The 16,877-nt window shown below is 40.7% G+C and overlaps 1 protein-coding gene across 2 annotated transcripts in view; it reads right to left on the reverse strand.

The window, feature by feature from the left end:
• ctsf (cathepsin F) overlaps positions 1-16,235 on the reverse strand; it is a 50,932-nt gene extending 34,697 nt beyond the window's left edge. The window contains exons 1-5 of one of the 2 annotated variants that reach the window (XR_004563512.1): positions 15,948-16,235; positions 12,543-12,653; positions 8,758-8,839; positions 5,749-5,810; positions 5,510-5,582 (exon numbers count right to left, since the gene is read on the reverse strand). Coding sequence is in view for 1 of the 2 variants with exons in the window: in XM_034181324.1 (XP_034037215.1) it covers positions 5,510-5,582; positions 5,749-5,810; positions 8,758-8,839; positions 12,543-12,653; positions 15,948-16,178 (559 nt within the window). In the remaining variant the exon portion in view is untranslated. The remainder of the gene's footprint in view (positions 1-5,509; positions 5,583-5,748; positions 5,811-8,757; positions 8,840-12,542; positions 12,654-15,947) is intronic. The other variant, XM_034181324.1, reaches the window with a different exon arrangement.
• Between the last annotated feature and the right edge of the window lie 642 nt (positions 16,236-16,877).

Here is a 16,877-nt window from a genome sequence, read left to right on the forward strand (position 1 = left end):
AAATAATGTGCCCAGAAAAAGTTCCGGATTTCAACAATGTGAGCTTATCCAGAAACACAGTGGTGCAGAGAATCGAGGACTTGTCAGCTAACTTGAAACTTCAGCTGAGAGACAACGCTTGTGCTTTTGATTTTTACTCGATAGCATGCGATGAGAGCACAGATGCCACAGACACCATGCAACTGTTCATTTTTTTGCAGGGAGTAGATGATCATTTTTGCTGTATGGAGGAGCTGCTTGATATGATGAGCCTAAAAGGCACGACGGGAAAATATATTTTTGAAGCTGTGTCAGAGGCAGTTGAAAAGATGGGGCTTAAATGGGACAAGCTCTGTGGAGTAACAATGGATGGAGCTCCGGCAATGACAGGCGAGCGCAAAAGAATGGCATCGCTGGTGTGCACCAAGGTAAAAGAGAGCGGAGGTGAGGCTGTTAGGATGCGCTGTATAACCCACCCAGAAGCACTGTGTGCCAAGACTGTCCAGCTGGGCGATGTGATGAACACTGTTGGAAAAACTGTCAACATAATTCGAGCTTGAGGACTGTACCACAGAGAATTTCAGGCTTTCCTATCTGATGTGGATGCTGAATACGGGGATGTAGTCTACCACTCTGATGTGCGCTGGCTCAGCCGCGACTCTGTGCTGCAGCGGTTTTATTCGCTGAGATCAGAAATCGACCAGTTTTTAAAAGAGAAGGGCCGACCTCTTCATGAACTAAGTGACCCTCTGTGGCTGGCAGACCTGGCGTTTTTAGTTGATCTTACGCATCATCTGATTACACTGAACAAGAACCTACAAGGCAAAGAACAGCTGGTGCCACACCTGTATGCGCACATGAAAGCCTTCTGCGTAAAGCTCCGCCTCCATTGGTGACACAACTACGAGGCTTTAATGCTGCACACTTCCCTGCGCTGTCTGAAATCAAGTTGACCTTTCTGCTAAAAAGGAGAAATATGTGTCTGTGATTGCATCTCTCGTGACAGAATTCAACCAGCGTTTCCAAGATGTTTCTGTCATTGAAAAACAAATCAAGCTGTTCTCGACCTCCTTCCTGGTGGATGCATAAGAAGTGGAAGAGAGTCTGCAGTTAGAACTGACTGAAATGCAATGTGATGATTCTCTGAAGAGTCAACATCAGCTTCTCTCCCTCCCTGCATTCTATCAGAGTTTGGATAATGCCAAGTTTCCTCTGATGAGACGTCACGCAAAAAGGATGATGAGCCTGTTCGGCTCAACATACATATGTGAACAAACATTTTCTCTGTTAAATCAGAACAAAAGCAGACTGAGAACCAGAATGACTGATAGCCATCTATGTGAAGTCCTTCGTGTCTCAACCACCAAACTTTCTTCTGACATGTCAGCCATCCTTCAATCCAAAGGACAGCATCACTGCTCCCACTGAGTGCAATGTTCTTCACATTATAGGTGAGTTAGAAATACACACAGTATTCATGTGTCAATATGTCTCCTCTAGTGTGTGGCCCAGCCCTTTGTTTATTTTTCTGTATTTGGCCCTCACTAAAAAAGTTTGGACACCCCTGATATAAAAAAAGTAAGTCCCTTCGGCTGCTCCCTTGTTTGCACTCGGGGTCACCACAGCAAATCCAAGGTGGATCTGCATGTTGATTTGGCACAGGTTTTATGCTGGATGCCCTTCCTGACACAACTCCACATTACATGGAGAAATGTGGCAGGGGTAGGATTTGAACCCAGAACCTTCCAAACTGAAACCAAGCGCATATAAGGCAATAAATATAGTTTAAATGACGTAAAACCAAAAACTATTTGTAAACAGTGAAAAATAAATGTTTTAATATTAGCCTTCAAAGACTCCGTGGTTGTGGACTTTTGAAAAAAATCAGCCAGCAAACTGTTCCAGAAAGTAAGGACATGATAAGGAAAGACTCAAAAGCTCACAGACTTCTTCTTAACCCTACATACTGAAAGCAAGCTCCTATCCTCCTAAGACCATAGGGCATGAGAAGGCACATAAGGCTCTAAACCTTCAGTAAGCTATGTGGGTGCACAACCATTTAAACCTTAAAATCTGCTCTCCCATTCACAGGACGCTAATGGGCCTTTCACACTGAATACATCAGGCCGATCTGTCAATGTGTCGGAATCCGTCGGATCCGTTGGATGACAGATCCGACGCATGACGTCAGACGCGTCGCTTTGGAAGTGGCAAAAAAAAAAAAAAAAATTGCCACGTCACACTCTGGCTGTTTCCACAACCTGAAAAAAGTTCAGCGATCACCTTCTTGAATTTGCGTCGCCTGAACCACAAAAAACCTTTAAAAAACAGCAGTAGAATGATTCTCCATCACCCTGCTGGGAGAAGCTTTTTTTTCAGCTACTTTTCGGAGTGACGCCGACCGAGGGAGGAATGACGACTTGGTGGGATATCGATCGAACCGCGACAGCGGGCCGACCCGCACGGAGAAGCCGACCTTCAGGCATCATTCCTGGGCAGAGCGAGGCAGGCAGCCGGGGTGATGGAGCAGACTCACTCAGTCTGAAATCTCCGACTTTTTGGATATATGTGAAGTCCCAGTTTGACCAACGGAGTTTAGTTCTGCAGCTTTATCGAGGTGAGAATAAAATAAAAGTAAAACGTGACATTTACTGAACTGCTGTGAAGGTTTAATGATCAGTTAACATTAGCTTAGCCTTTTAGCACAGTTGATCTGAGTGAACGCTTTAATTTGTAAATGGTTCAGTCTTTTTTATTTTTACCAAATAAAGCTACAGCTTTTTTCAGACACCACAAAAGCTCAACTTTAAATAACTTATTTTTTCGGGCATTTTTTCCATTGCCCCCCCCCTTTATATATATATATATATATATATATATATATATATATATATATATATATATATATATATATATATAAATATAAACTGTTTAGTGTTTCTTTATATTTAAAGAAATATTTTTATTTGTCCTAATCAGGGACAACTGCTGTGCAGACAACCAAACTTCCATTGATGAGCTGAACACCACGAAGTCCATTCGAAAGAAAACATCTCTGCTTTTCAAAATAGGACAAAAGTGTCTTTCAGCAACACCACCAGAGTTCAAAGCTGCAGAAGAGACCTTCATCTGGTCCTGAGAATCCAGGAGAACATCACCTGTTTCTAAATAAAAGGCTCTTTAAACAGCAACCATTTTATTATTTTTTAAAAAGCTGTTTCATTTTATATTTTAACAATAAATAAACGGATCATTAAAAATGTCCACGAATCAAAGTCAAAAGACATTTGCACAGGTAGAAGCTCTCCACTTATTGTGCTCAAATTCATATTTTAGAAATGACTCTGTCCTGATCACAACATTAAAGGCAATTACATATTTTGGCGAAATTACAAGTTGAAATGACTATATATATATATAAAAAAAATCATCATGAGGTTTATGTCACAGAAATCCTACTTTACAATCACACTGCAGTCATTGTTAAATTATTTCCTGCTGCATTTATAATAAACATTAGTATTTATTTACAGTGTCTGTTTTTCTGGTTAAAATGAGATATAAATATTCTACCAGACTTAAAAAAAAAAAGTACAAATTTCCATGTTATTTTGTCTAAAAATAAATGTCCGAGGTTCCTTATGTTAAACAAGAAATGAAATAATCTGAAATAACAGGTGGTTTTAATTTACAGACGAAAGGTTTCTAAAGAGCCATTTATTGATTTATTTAGCCATTTTAATTACAAGTGTTCTAAACTTTTTTTAACAGTAATCAGAAATAATGAGGTAACAAACAACAAAAAAACATTTCGAAGGATTTTTCTTCAGAAAACTGCTCCATAAATGAGGAGTCCTGTGACACGTATGTTTTGCACAGATCAGTGGTTTCTGCACCGTCCATTTTGTACAGATCAGTGGTTTCTGCCACCCGTCTTCCGTGTTTTGGCCCGACGCGTCGTTCCTATTGGACAACGCAAAGGTACATCACAGCTCAGCAAGTTGGACGTTGGATTGGATTGAACTTTGACTCCGTCAGCCTGCTGACAAGCAGCAATGCGCGCTCCTGTCAGATGCGTCGGTTTAGCTCGGCTTTTGACGCGATGCATCTGATGCATCTACAACACAACGCGTCTCATTGAAAATAATGCTTTTTAGACCGATTTTTGACGCATTTGACGCATCTGATGGATTCAGTGTGAAAGGCCCATAACAAACGAAAAAAATTAGCTGTCACGTAATCAAATCAAACAATCAAGTCAAAATCAAAGTCTAAACTCCAGCACTCATGTTCCGACTCATGGACAGACAGCTCACATAAATATATAAAATAATAATAATAATAATAAAAAAACATATATAAATATAAAATAAAACATCACAATACTCAAACCTGAAGAGCACAAAAACATGAACCAGTGTCTCGGCATAAAGAGGATAGGTCAACTTTGGATTAAAATCAAACTAACATTTTTTAAATGTTTCAAGAAAATGAATCACACAGTGAACCTGTGACAATGTAAATGGATCATAAAGATGTTTCAGGACCACCAACAATTACTGTACCTCAGTCCTCTCTGACTTCAAAAGCAGAAGTACTACTTTGCAAAAATATTCACTCCACCTTGGTGTTTTCTCTACAACCACACACACATACACACCCAATCCGGAAGGTTTTACTTGGAGCTAGTGTACTTGGTCAGGGCCTTGGTTCCCTCAAGCACAGCACGCTTGGCCAACTCACCGGGCAGCAGGAGGCCCACATCAGCCTGAATCTCCCTGTCAGTGGCGGTGGAGGGTTTGTTGTAATGCGACACGTGAGACACCACACTGGCCATGTGAATGTTCCTCCCTGGGTCAGCACCTTTTTGTGGTGGACGGGTTCGTGTGCTCCAGTGATCCTGGGTGCTGTGTTGTCTTGAGCATTAGCTCCTGGGAGGGCTGTCCTTTGCAAATTGGTCTCAGGTGAGGAGACAGACAAAGGGCCATCCAACAGACCCTTTACGATGGACACACACAGGGATGGAGTCACTCCATCTGGATTAGGAAAACTGAGGCCTCCATCTGTTGCCAGGCCTGGATGGGGGAGGAGTCAACAACCGTAGGACTTGATCAGACTCCCCCGTAATAACAACACAGTGTCACCTCCATGTGGGCTCACACTCACACAGTGTATAAAGGGTCTGTTGCCGTGTTCTACGGGCAGTGGACGGGGCAAAAGCCCACACAGACTCACACTCAGTTATGGAATGTAAAGCCTGATTTATGGTATTCTGTCTCCGTAGCTCCATAGCCATGAAGACCCTCTGCCTCACTGTGAACCATCTCCGAGCCCCTCAAGAGCCTGACATGCCGTAAAATGACACTGACTGTTAAAAAAGTGTAAGTGGGATTTTATCTTCCTGGGTGGGTTTCCACTTACCTGGGCGGACCTCACAAGTAGTGCCTTTGTGCGGGACCCACTCTCTCATGGTACTTCAGTGTGTGTGTGTGTGTGCTGTGTGTGGTAGCACACTGTATCTATCACTCACCCTCCTGACTGCTGTAGACTTTGTTGTACTGAATCATGAAGTCTTTAAACTGGCCCAACAGCTCCACAGACTCCTGTCAGATGGATTTCACACAAACACAAGTTCACAATATGTCTCCATCCTCAGGTGCAAATTAATGACGGCAGTTTGTACAGCAGACTGTTGTGATCAGAAATAAGCCAGACAACAGGATAAAAAGTAACATTATGTGGCCATCAGCAGGGTTTTACTGAGTTTACCTCCAGAGGCTGACTGCTAGTCGGCTCCTCCACCTTATTAGTCTGTCGGGCTTCAGCTTCAACTAAGAGCAGAACTAAAATTATTATGGTTTTCAAATCTCTGAAAAAAAAAAATCAATTACAATCCATAGATAATAAAGTGTCATTTTTTAAAATAAGTGTTTACACTTTAAACTGACATAAATGACAAAATGGAGCTAATGACTAGAAATGTTAAATTTTGTTGTCATGCAGGTACACTCACTTTTTCCACATACAGGTTAAAACAATGTGCAAAATTTAAAAGGTGGAACCCAAACTGATTGTTACACCTCTGAACACAGCGTCCCGTAAACAGCACTCGAGTGTTCACCTTTATGTAAAAAAACAAACAAAAAAACATCAGTACCTGAACCTCAGTGTTATATGTCAACCAGGAAGGTTACAGATGTCATTTAATCTGACATCATTAATGGTTACGTTGTGTAACTCCCAAGATACTATAATGAAAACTTTGGTAACACCAGCCCCAGTGGTGGACACAACTAACCTAAACATCAGCTTTGATAACTGCTATGCCGCTTAAAAGCCACTTAAAATAACATTAAATTTTTTAATTTTATTTTATTTTTGTCTTGGTGGCTCATGGGATTTATTTTCATTGCGTTCTGAATGCTGAAGAACTGACTGATGTTTGAGATAAACCCTGATGTGAATGAATGAGACGCTGTGACTCTTTCAACTTTTAAAATAAGTTAGTTCTGTTGTTGTGGCACCAAGCGCCGGCGTCCTCTGGTTCAGGCTGAGAAACACACCAGGAGCAGACAAACACGACCTGACTCCAGTTCGTCGTTGTAACCGACTTGAGTGGGCAAATGCTCACATTTGCTGGCATTTGGCACGTTGGAGAGGTGTTCTCTTCACGGATGAATCCCGGTTCACACTGTTCAGGGCAGATGGCAGACAGCGTGTGTGGTGTCGTGTGGGTGAGCAGTTTTCTGATGTCAGTGTTGTGGATCGAGTGGCCCATGGTGGCGGTGGGGTTATGGTATGGGCAGGCGTCTGTTATGGACGAAGAACACAGGTGCATTTTATTGATGGCATTTTGAATGCACAGAGATACCGTGACGAGATCCTGAGGCCCATTGTTGTGCCATACATCCAAGAACATCACCTCATGTTGCAGCAGGATAATGCACGGCCCCATGTTGCAAGGATCTGTACACAATTCTTGGAAGCTGAAAATGTCCCAGTTCTTGCATGGCCGGCATACTCACCGGACATGTCACCCATTGAGCATGTTTGGGATGCTCTGGACCGGCGTATATGACAGCGTGTACCAGTTCCTGCCAATATCCAGCAACTTCGCACAGCCATTGAAGAGGAGTGGACCAACATTCCACAGGCCACAATTGACAACCTGATCAACTCTATGCGAAGGAGATGTGTTGCACTGCATGAGGCAAATGGTGGTCACACCAGATACTGACTGGTATCCCCCCACAATAAAACAAAACTGCACCTTTCAGAGTGGCCTTTTATTGTGGGCAGTTTAAGGCACACCTGTGCACTAATCATGGTGTCTAATCAGCATCTTGATATGGCACACCTGTGAGGTGGGATGGATTATCTCAGCAAAGGAGAAGTGCTCACTATCACAGATTTAGACTGGTTTGTGAACAATATTTGAGGCAAATGGTGGTCACACCAGATACTGACTGGTATCCCCCCACAATAAAACAAAACTGCACCTTTCAGAGTGGCCTTTTATTATGGGCAGTCTAAGGCACACCTGTGCACTAATCATGGTGTCTAATCAGCATCTTGATATGGCACACCTGTGAGGTGGGATGGATTATCTCAGCAAAGGAGAAGTGCTCACTATCACAGATTTAGACTGGTTTGTGAACAATATTTGAGGGAAATGGTGATATTGTGTATGTGGAAAAAGTTTTATATCTTTGAGTTCATCTCATACAAAATGGGAGCAAAACCAAAAGTGTTGCATTTATATTTTTGTTGAGTGTATATACATAAAGGGCTAATTCTGTCTGTCTGTCCGGGATAAACTCCCAAACTATAATATGTAGACCTAAAAACTATACATATTCTAAATCCTCATGACATGGGGAACAAACTGGTACCATTTTTTAAAAAAGTTGAACATAACCAAAAAATTACTTCTTTAATCTATTCTCTTTATCTATTTATCTTTTATGGAATTACTGGGCAACCAGTAATTCCATAACCCCAGTAATTTCATAACCCCCAATCCTGATGATGTCATCAAGAAAGCCTGAGTAAAGTGGTCAGAATTTTAATTACACCCTCTTTAGACAAAAATAACTTTCACTTTAATTCTTTATGGTTACTGGACTAATGCTTTAACCTATTCTCTTTGATTCTATTCTCTATGATTCACTGATATTTACATTTTACATTTACTGTTACCTATCTTTGGTGTGTAATTTTGTTATAAATTTGATTGCAAAACAAAGTGCATGAAGGACTTCAAATGTGTTTGTCTTTTAACCAAGTATTTCCACTTAGTTTGGGGAGTTCACCTCTTATAGATCTGCTGGACAAACTTTAGCCCATTAAATCTTACATTTGTAAGACATCGGCATTACAAAAACAAATGTTGTGCAATTGTTTTGATTAAAATGATTGACATTTGGCTTATGTCTAAAACAGGTTAACCCGGGCAGTGCCGGGTTAAACAAATGTTTCTATGAAACTTTATTTTTAAAAAATGTTCGCTGACTTCAAAGTTAGCAGAACTAATTTTGTGCAAAGCTAATTGGTCTAATGGTTTTCAAAGTTATCTTAAAACCTATTGATAATCTTAATCCGCTATCGAATAAGTTAGCTTTGGTAACTAGCTGTTAGCTGATTAGCTGAACTGTGCCCACTGCGCTCCACTGTGAGAGTACGTGTTCCCTGGCTACATTTGGCTCACAGAGTGCTTATTACCGTAAACTGTTAATGCTACAAAATGACCTATGTATTTCTGACAAGCAGCTGACTGACCTTTTGGTTGACACTTCTGTTTGAGCAGGGTGGACGTGCCCTGCCACGGGATGTCCCACACCTCAAACAAACACACCTCCGTCTGACATGGACAAAGAAACACATTGCACAGGAATACTGCACGTTATAAATACAGTAATGACCAGGGTCCGTATCCACGAAGCAGCCTCAGCCTAAAAATAGTTCCTTGTGATGTTATTCAAAGAAAAATCTTAGAATTCCTTGAATTCTTAGACATTTCTTAGAAGGTTCCCATGGTAAGATGAAAGTTGTCCACAAAGCACCTTGAGCCTTAAGAGAGCTCCTAAGGCGCCAAACTGGTAAGAGGAGGGAGGAGGACTTTTAAGAAGCCAAAGAGTGTCTTAAGCAGACAGGACGGCAGAAAAGACAGAGAGGACGCAGAGACATTCTCTGTATTTAGGATGACAGTGAGTCAGTAACACGTTACCTGCTTGACCTACGTAATTATTTTATGTTAATTTACTGTCTTAATGTATTTATAAACTGTTTAGGATTTTGTTATCATATACATACTATTAATATTACCATTATTTTTACTATTATTAATATTATTTTATTATTATGTCTATTTGGTCATTTGATTTTTAAGTTGACCACAATGGAAATAAGTGTTTTCACTTTCTTGTGTCATGCATGTATTTTTAACATATTTAAATTATATTATGTACTCACAATGAACTTAAAAAATAAACTCACACATGCGCATGCACACACGTTTAATATATAGATATTCGGCATGAGGAATGAGGTTCATTCAAACATTTTCAAGCTGCGTAACAATTTAATTTTGCTGAGTTTCATCATCATAATAAAGTCGTCTTCACGATTACACGTCTTAATGCAGTTCAGGTTATATGATCGGTTGATTTCACTGTCCATTCAAGACTAGGAGGCCGGAGCGCATTTATTTTTTTCTTTCTCCTCCCCTTTCCGTGACAACCAATCACAGCTCTTAGAGGACTGCGTCATACCTAGCAACAGAGTCAACCCCTCCTCCTCACAAAGACAGGAGTTTCTGTCTCCTCCTTGCTCAGACTTGCTCTCAAACACCTCCTGGCTCACTCTTAGGCTGAGATTCCTTGCCAGGAAATTTTAGGCTAAGTTAGGAGCTCTTTGAGAGGACTTTGAGATGCTTCGTGGATACAGGCCCTGATTCTTATGTCCCCTATGATGCTGTCATGACTGCATCTGTCTGACTGCCTGAGTATGTGTGCACACGTCCTTGTGCACATAATAACTCAACAACAGCATATAACAGACATCTGCTCTGTATATATTTACATATTCATGACAAATCTGTATAACTTTAACAATGGATGCTAAATATTACATACACTGTACATTTTGCAGAGTAAAATGTACTCTGCCAGGACAACATTTGGTCCCAGTCCAAACAGAGTTAAATACACTCTGTTATAGAGTGAAATCAGCTCTACCGTCTTGTCAAATATCATTTTTCAACTCCAGTAAGAGTCATTCACAGCATGATGGAGTTGATTTTACACTGTGATAGAACTGATTTAGCACTGTGACAGAGTATATTGTGGAGTTTGCTCTAGTGTGGAGTTTGTGTGTTCTCCCTGTGTTTGCCTGGGTTCCCTCTGGGTGCTCCGGCTTCCTCCCACATCCAAAGACACACAGGTTAGGTGAATTGGAAACTTTAAATTGTCCATAGGTGTGTGTGGAAAAGCAGTAAAAGATGTGTGTGTGTGTGTGTGTGTGTGTAGACTGGGACCAAATATTATCCTGGCAGAATATATTTTTTTCTCTGCAAAATTTACTGTGTACTTACATGATGGTACCATGTGGGCAGTAGATGAGCTGATCACATTTTAGGGTTGTTTGCTGTGTATACTGACATGTTAATGACAAATACTGAACAAAAGAAGTCTGTATGTCAAACATGTACAAGCAAAAATTCTATATAGCAAAATGACACAATATAAATAATATTAACACAAATAACAACATAATATTACAAATCAATCAATCAATCAATTTTTTTATATAGCGCCAAATCACAACAAACAGTTGCCCCAAGGCGCTTTATATTGTAAGGCAAGGCCATACAATAATTATGTAAAACCCCAACGGTCAAAACGACCCCCTGTGAGCAAGCACTTGGCTACAGTGGGAAGGAAAAACTCCCTTTTAACAGGAAGAAACCTCCAGCAGAACCAGGCTCAGGGAGGGGCAGTCTTCTGCTGGGACTGGTTGGGGCTGAGGGAGAGAACCAGGAAAAAGACATGCTGTGGAGGGGAGCAGAGATCAATCACTAATGATTAAATGCAGAGTGGTGCATACAGAGCAAAAAGAGAAAGAAACATTCAGTGCATCATGGGAACCCCCCAGCAGTCTAAGTCTATAGCAGCATAACTAAGGGATGGTTCAGGGTCACCTGATCCAGCCCTAACTATAAGCTTTAGCAAAAAGGAAAGTTTTAAGCCTAATCTTAAAAGTAGAGAGGGTGTCTGTCTCCCTGATCTGAATTGGGAGCTGGTTCCACAGGAGAGGAGCCTGAAAGCTGAAGGCTCTGCCTCCCATTCTACTCTTACAAACCCTAGGAACTACAAGTAAGCCTGCAGTCTGAGAGCGAAGCGCTCTATTGGGGTGATATGGTACTACGAGGTCCCTAAGATAAGACGGGACCTGATTATTCAAAACCTTATAAGTAAGAAGAAGAATTTTAAATTCTATTCTAGAATTAACAGGAAGCCAATGAAGAGAGGCCATTATGGGTGAGATATGCTCTCTCCTTCTAGTCCATCACAAATGTGATGTTAGAAAAAGAGCACATTGAAGTTATCGTGAATAAGTTTACTAATCTACTTTAGACACGTGATACTTCCACCACAGGTCCCGTCTGGGAAGCAGATGAGCTGAGTGAATATATTTTAGACTTGCTTTGTGCCCCAACCAGTCCCAGCAGAAGACTGCCCCTCCCTGAGCCTGGTTCTGCTGGAGGTTTCTTCCTGTTAAAAGGGAGTTTTTCCTTCCCACTGTAGCCAAGTGCTTGCTCACAGGGGGTCGTTTTGACCGTTGGGGTTTTACATAATTATTGCATGGCTTTGCCTTACAATATAAAGCGCCTTGGGGCAACTGTTTGTTGTGATTTGGCGCTATATAAAAAAAAATTGATTGATTGATTGATTGATATGAGCACATTAATTAGGATGAAGTGATTTTGGTCTAAAGGCCTCCTCAAAAAAATCTGTAAATAATAGAGACTTTATATTCACAATGTTTGTGCATAATGGCAGCATTAATAGGACATATAAAATATTCCAGCAGCTCTTTGACAGTGTTCCTACAACTGCTGCACAGTATTGGGTATATTATCCACGCAGATATGACAACGCATATGGATATACAGATGACAACCTGTAAAGTCGTGGTGGGACAGTCGGGAGTTCCAGTGTCTCCTGTTGCTGTCTTCAGTGCCAGAATGTGAACTCATGATGTGAATTAAGAGCACTGCATCCCACATATGGACTTGCACACTTACATTTGGAACCTGTTTCTACTAAACATGGGAACAATGAACCAGAAAACACTGCAGTATTTGTGTGTACACGCCCACATTGCTTATGCACGCATGTGAGCATGAGTGTGTTTGGGGTTACACAAAGTCAAAGTCACATCACACGACCAGCTGAGTCTGACTGGTTACAGCTCCACACGCTGACTTCATCACATAATGCACACTTTCTAAAAAAAATGTGTCACAGCAGCACTCATCTCTTTGTGTCTCATCCCTTTCATACCTTGAGTTTATGAGCTTCAGCATAGAAGTCACATGTTGGAAGAACGGCAGATTTCCTGCACCGAGTGTTACTCAGTTCCACTGTTATGATGTAGCGGGTACCTTTAACCAACTGCAAAACACACACATGTAATCGTTCAAAACAAATACAACCACTCTTTATGTGTTTCACTACATCTGTGGTAGTGCAACCAAACTTTAAAACAACAACATCCTGTAATCTTGTATGACTGAATGATACTGATACTGTCAAGGAGCTGATGATTTCACTGGCGTTTGTCTGTTTGCTTGTTAGGAGGATAACTCAAAATGTATTCAATGGATTTTGGTGGTGATCTGGAATATATTGTGAAACTGAGGTCTAGAAGAATGTTTGTCATGGAGCAACACGTAACTCAAAAAGTTGTCAGAGGATGTTGATGACATTTGGTGAGCAGATGGATAATATCTTAGAAAATGAGAGATTTCATTTTGAATTTGATCCCCAACATATTTTGGATCCAGGATCCATAAAATGGTTTAAGAAATATGTGCCTTGGAGGAGGTATGCACTCTCTGAGTGCCTTCAAGTTACAGAAGTACAACACCTCTGGACGGTTCCTATTTGTTACATCACAAATGATGGATCCATAATAGATGGATAGATGCACCTATGAATGTCAGATGCTCTAATACAGCTGAAAAGACATATGGAAACAGTATCAAGGAAGAGGGTAGGTTTATCCCTGACACTGAGTCAAGATTCTTTTGGTGGATGTACAGTCTGGATCAGTTATGGTCAAAAGGCAGTTGTGGAGTTGGAGGTGAGGGTTCATTAGTCCAAAGGTCCACTCATCCTAACCTCTTTATATTATTTGATGATGTATATTACAACCCCAAACTGATTTTAAAGCTCACAAATAAATGTAATTCTTTCAAATAGCTAACAAACCAGACGCAGTTTTGTTCCATTTACAAAAACAAAACATATAATTCTGGTGACAGACACCAGTAATCACCTTTAATTGTACCGTTGTCTATAAATCTGGTGAATTGAAAAATCAACAAATAATGGTAATTCTGGTAATGGTAATTTTTAGTGCAACCTAAAGGCTGCCATAAATGTAAAAACAACTTAAACACACTCTCCTTAATACTAGGACTAGTGGACCTGAGGACTAGTGGGATGTTCCCGTGGGGTTGGATACAAAACAATCTGGCCCTCGGATAAACAAACTACAGGAGCCTTAGTGGCCACCAGGACCCTGTGATTAGTAGCAAGGCTTCATAAATCACATACAAAAAATACAATAAAATAAGGCCGATGGTACAGACACACCCCACTGTACCCTGATTCTTATATATACAACATATCTTCATGACACATTTCATACAAAAAGGTAAGTGTGATATTTTGTGCATATTTCTCAGAATCTCCATGTGAATGTACAATGCACTTTCACATTTAACATTTAGAAAGATGTGTCAGCGTTAAGGTGAGTTCTAGAATAAAAATAAGTAGAAGATGGAAAATTTGTCAGTTCGTTTTCGGTGACATCATCCCCGCCTGGAAGATAGTAAATATGTGGGATATGTTTTCTGCATTTCTTTCCATATGACGAAAGTCTGATTTAAACTATACTCATATAAAAAACCTGATAATTATGTAAAATGATGCTAACATGAGGTTCACTGGTCCTCAGCCATAACTATCACGGCCCAAAACGTGCAAGTTGAATATACTGCAGTTTGTATGAGTGACTTTGGTAAATTCTGAAGACCTGTTAACTCACAGACTGAGTCCATTAACACTACGACTGTCCTGATACTTACAAGTAATTTGGTCAGACACAAAGAAGACGAGCATCCAAAAAATAAAATTGAATTAAAATGAAAGTTGTTATGAATAAAAGATGACATTTAAAAATATTTTTTTTATTATTGTTAGATATATTTGTGTGTTTAACTGTTGCTTTCTTTATTTACTTTGGCATTAAAGTAGTTACTTTACTTAGGATTGTATTCTTAGTTTCATACTTTTCTCTGTTATCTGTTGGAATGTGCATTTAACCGGTTTTACCACTCAGGACAAAGAGATTCAGATTACATGAACGTCCCTCAAATTCCCATGGGGACCAATAAGGGAAGGATTTCGTGAAATAAGGTCTGCCTTTGTTACACCGTGAAGTGTTTTATAAAACTGTTTTTACTCATCGTTCTTAGTTCTGTATTGGGCGCATCTCATGTGTGAGAGACGTTCTGTCAGAAATCAGGCCTGATTTCCACTGTGACTTTGAATAAATTTAAAAATGTGATATAGTTTGAGTTTGTACTTTGTGAGGGGCAGTAATACAGAAGGATCTGGGGGAGTGACAGCGGGGCCGTGTGCCAGGACGGGAGTGAGTTTAGAATAACACGATCACATACTGATGGGCACTAAAAATAATATTATGTAAATAATAATTATTCTAGGAAATACAAGAACTTAAGAACACAGGAGAAGAATTTCATCATGTTTGGAAACAAACAGGCGGTTACAAAGATTCTGACAGTCCCGATCAGTGTGTTGTGTGTTCCATGGAGGCCGAGACACCAAAACGACAGATGAAAACCTGAACTGAAAATTCTGGATCTCTCTGCCTGTATGTATGTGGCCTCTTGCTGTCATCGTGGAACACGGCTGTTGTTACCACGTTATTTCCACATGAGGTGCCACTGTGACATTATGCAAGAGGCAAAAACAACAAGCCTGCTGCTGTTACACCCTTTATTCTGTTGACCAACACAAACCTTTTTTTTTTTGGAAAACAAGTATTTCTTCACAGTCTTACACAGTTTCCCTGCAGCTGCTTAAAAACAAACAACCACTAGAATGTGAAGCAGCAACGTGATGTGAGCATTGATCAGCACTGTTCTGGTTAGAGTTACTAATTTACCCTAATTATAAAAAAACAGCTGTTCACTTCAAAACAACAACAAAAACAGAATCACGTGTTTTAAGTAATAAACTGATGACTGCGTTAGCATTAGTTTTTGTTTTCTTCAGTATGCTGCCTGTTCCATCATCATCAAAACCAGCCATTCCTGATCCGGATCTTTGTTTCTGCTGCACAAATGAATAAAAGTCAAACTGATGAAGGCATCATGTGGTGCATCATGTACTGGTTAGACTCCAAAAAACACAGAAAACGTCACGTTTCTATATCTGTGAGATACAAAGTTTTTTTATTTTATTTTTAGTTAAACGAGTTTATGTGCGTATTACACAATTATTGTGAAGGTAAATGACCTTCTTCCGGTTAATCTCTTTAAACCGCGGTGAGCGAATCCGATCAAAATCGTTCTAATAAATAAAATCGATTTCAGTTTGCTGACAAAATATAATTGAAATAGTAAGTGAAATCATGTGAAAAGTCTTTCTAATAACCTGTTTGGAGGCAGAAATGAAGCGGCTAATCCTGCGCACATGCGGGGTGTTGGAGCCCCGGTTGTAGCGCTCCTCGGTCCACCGCAGAACCTCCTGCAGGCCGGGATCAGACTCCGACAGCTGGCCAAGAGAACCGGGAGGCCAGAACACAGCCCGGTCCTCACCCAGACCCATTCCAGAGCCCAGCGCGGCGCCCAGGAGCAGCCACAACATCCCACAGCCGGTCTCCATGTCGGACAGAAGAACACAGACCCGCCGCGCGTCAGCAGCGTTTATCAGCAGCGACCGAACGAAACAACGGTGCGGAGCGTTCAAGAAACACACAGTCTCACTGTGTTACACACAACAGATTACAAAAAGTGTTGCCAAACAAACAACGGTGCGGAGCGTTCAAGAAACACACTGTCTCACTGTGTTACACACAACAGATTACAAAAAGTGTTGCCAAACAAACAACGGTGCGGAGCGTTCAAGAAACACACTGTCTCACTGTGTTACACACAACAGATTACAAAAAGTGTTGCCAAACAAACAACGGTGCGGAGCGTTCAAGAAACACAGTCTCACTGTGTTACACACAACAGATTACAAAAAGTGTTGCCAAACAAACAACGGTGCGGAGCGTTCAAGAAACACACTGTCTCACTGTGTTACACACAACAGATTACAAAAAGTGTTGCCAAACAAACAACGGTGCGGAGCGTTCAAGAAACACACTGTCTCACTGTGTTACACACAACAGATTACAAAAAGTGTTGCCAAACAAACAACGGTGCGGAGCGTTCAAGAAACACACTGTCTCACTGTGTTACACACAACAGATTACAAAAAGTGTTGCCAAACAAACAACGGTGCGGAGCGTTCAAGAAACACACTGTCTCACTGTGTTACACACAACAGATTACAAAAAGTGTTGCCAAACAAACAACG

Source organism: Thalassophryne amazonica, chromosome 11 (genome assembly GCF_902500255.1).
Source record: "Thalassophryne amazonica chromosome 11, fThaAma1.1, whole genome shotgun sequence".
NCBI lineage: Eukaryota > Metazoa > Chordata > Actinopteri > Batrachoidiformes > Batrachoididae > Thalassophryne > Thalassophryne amazonica.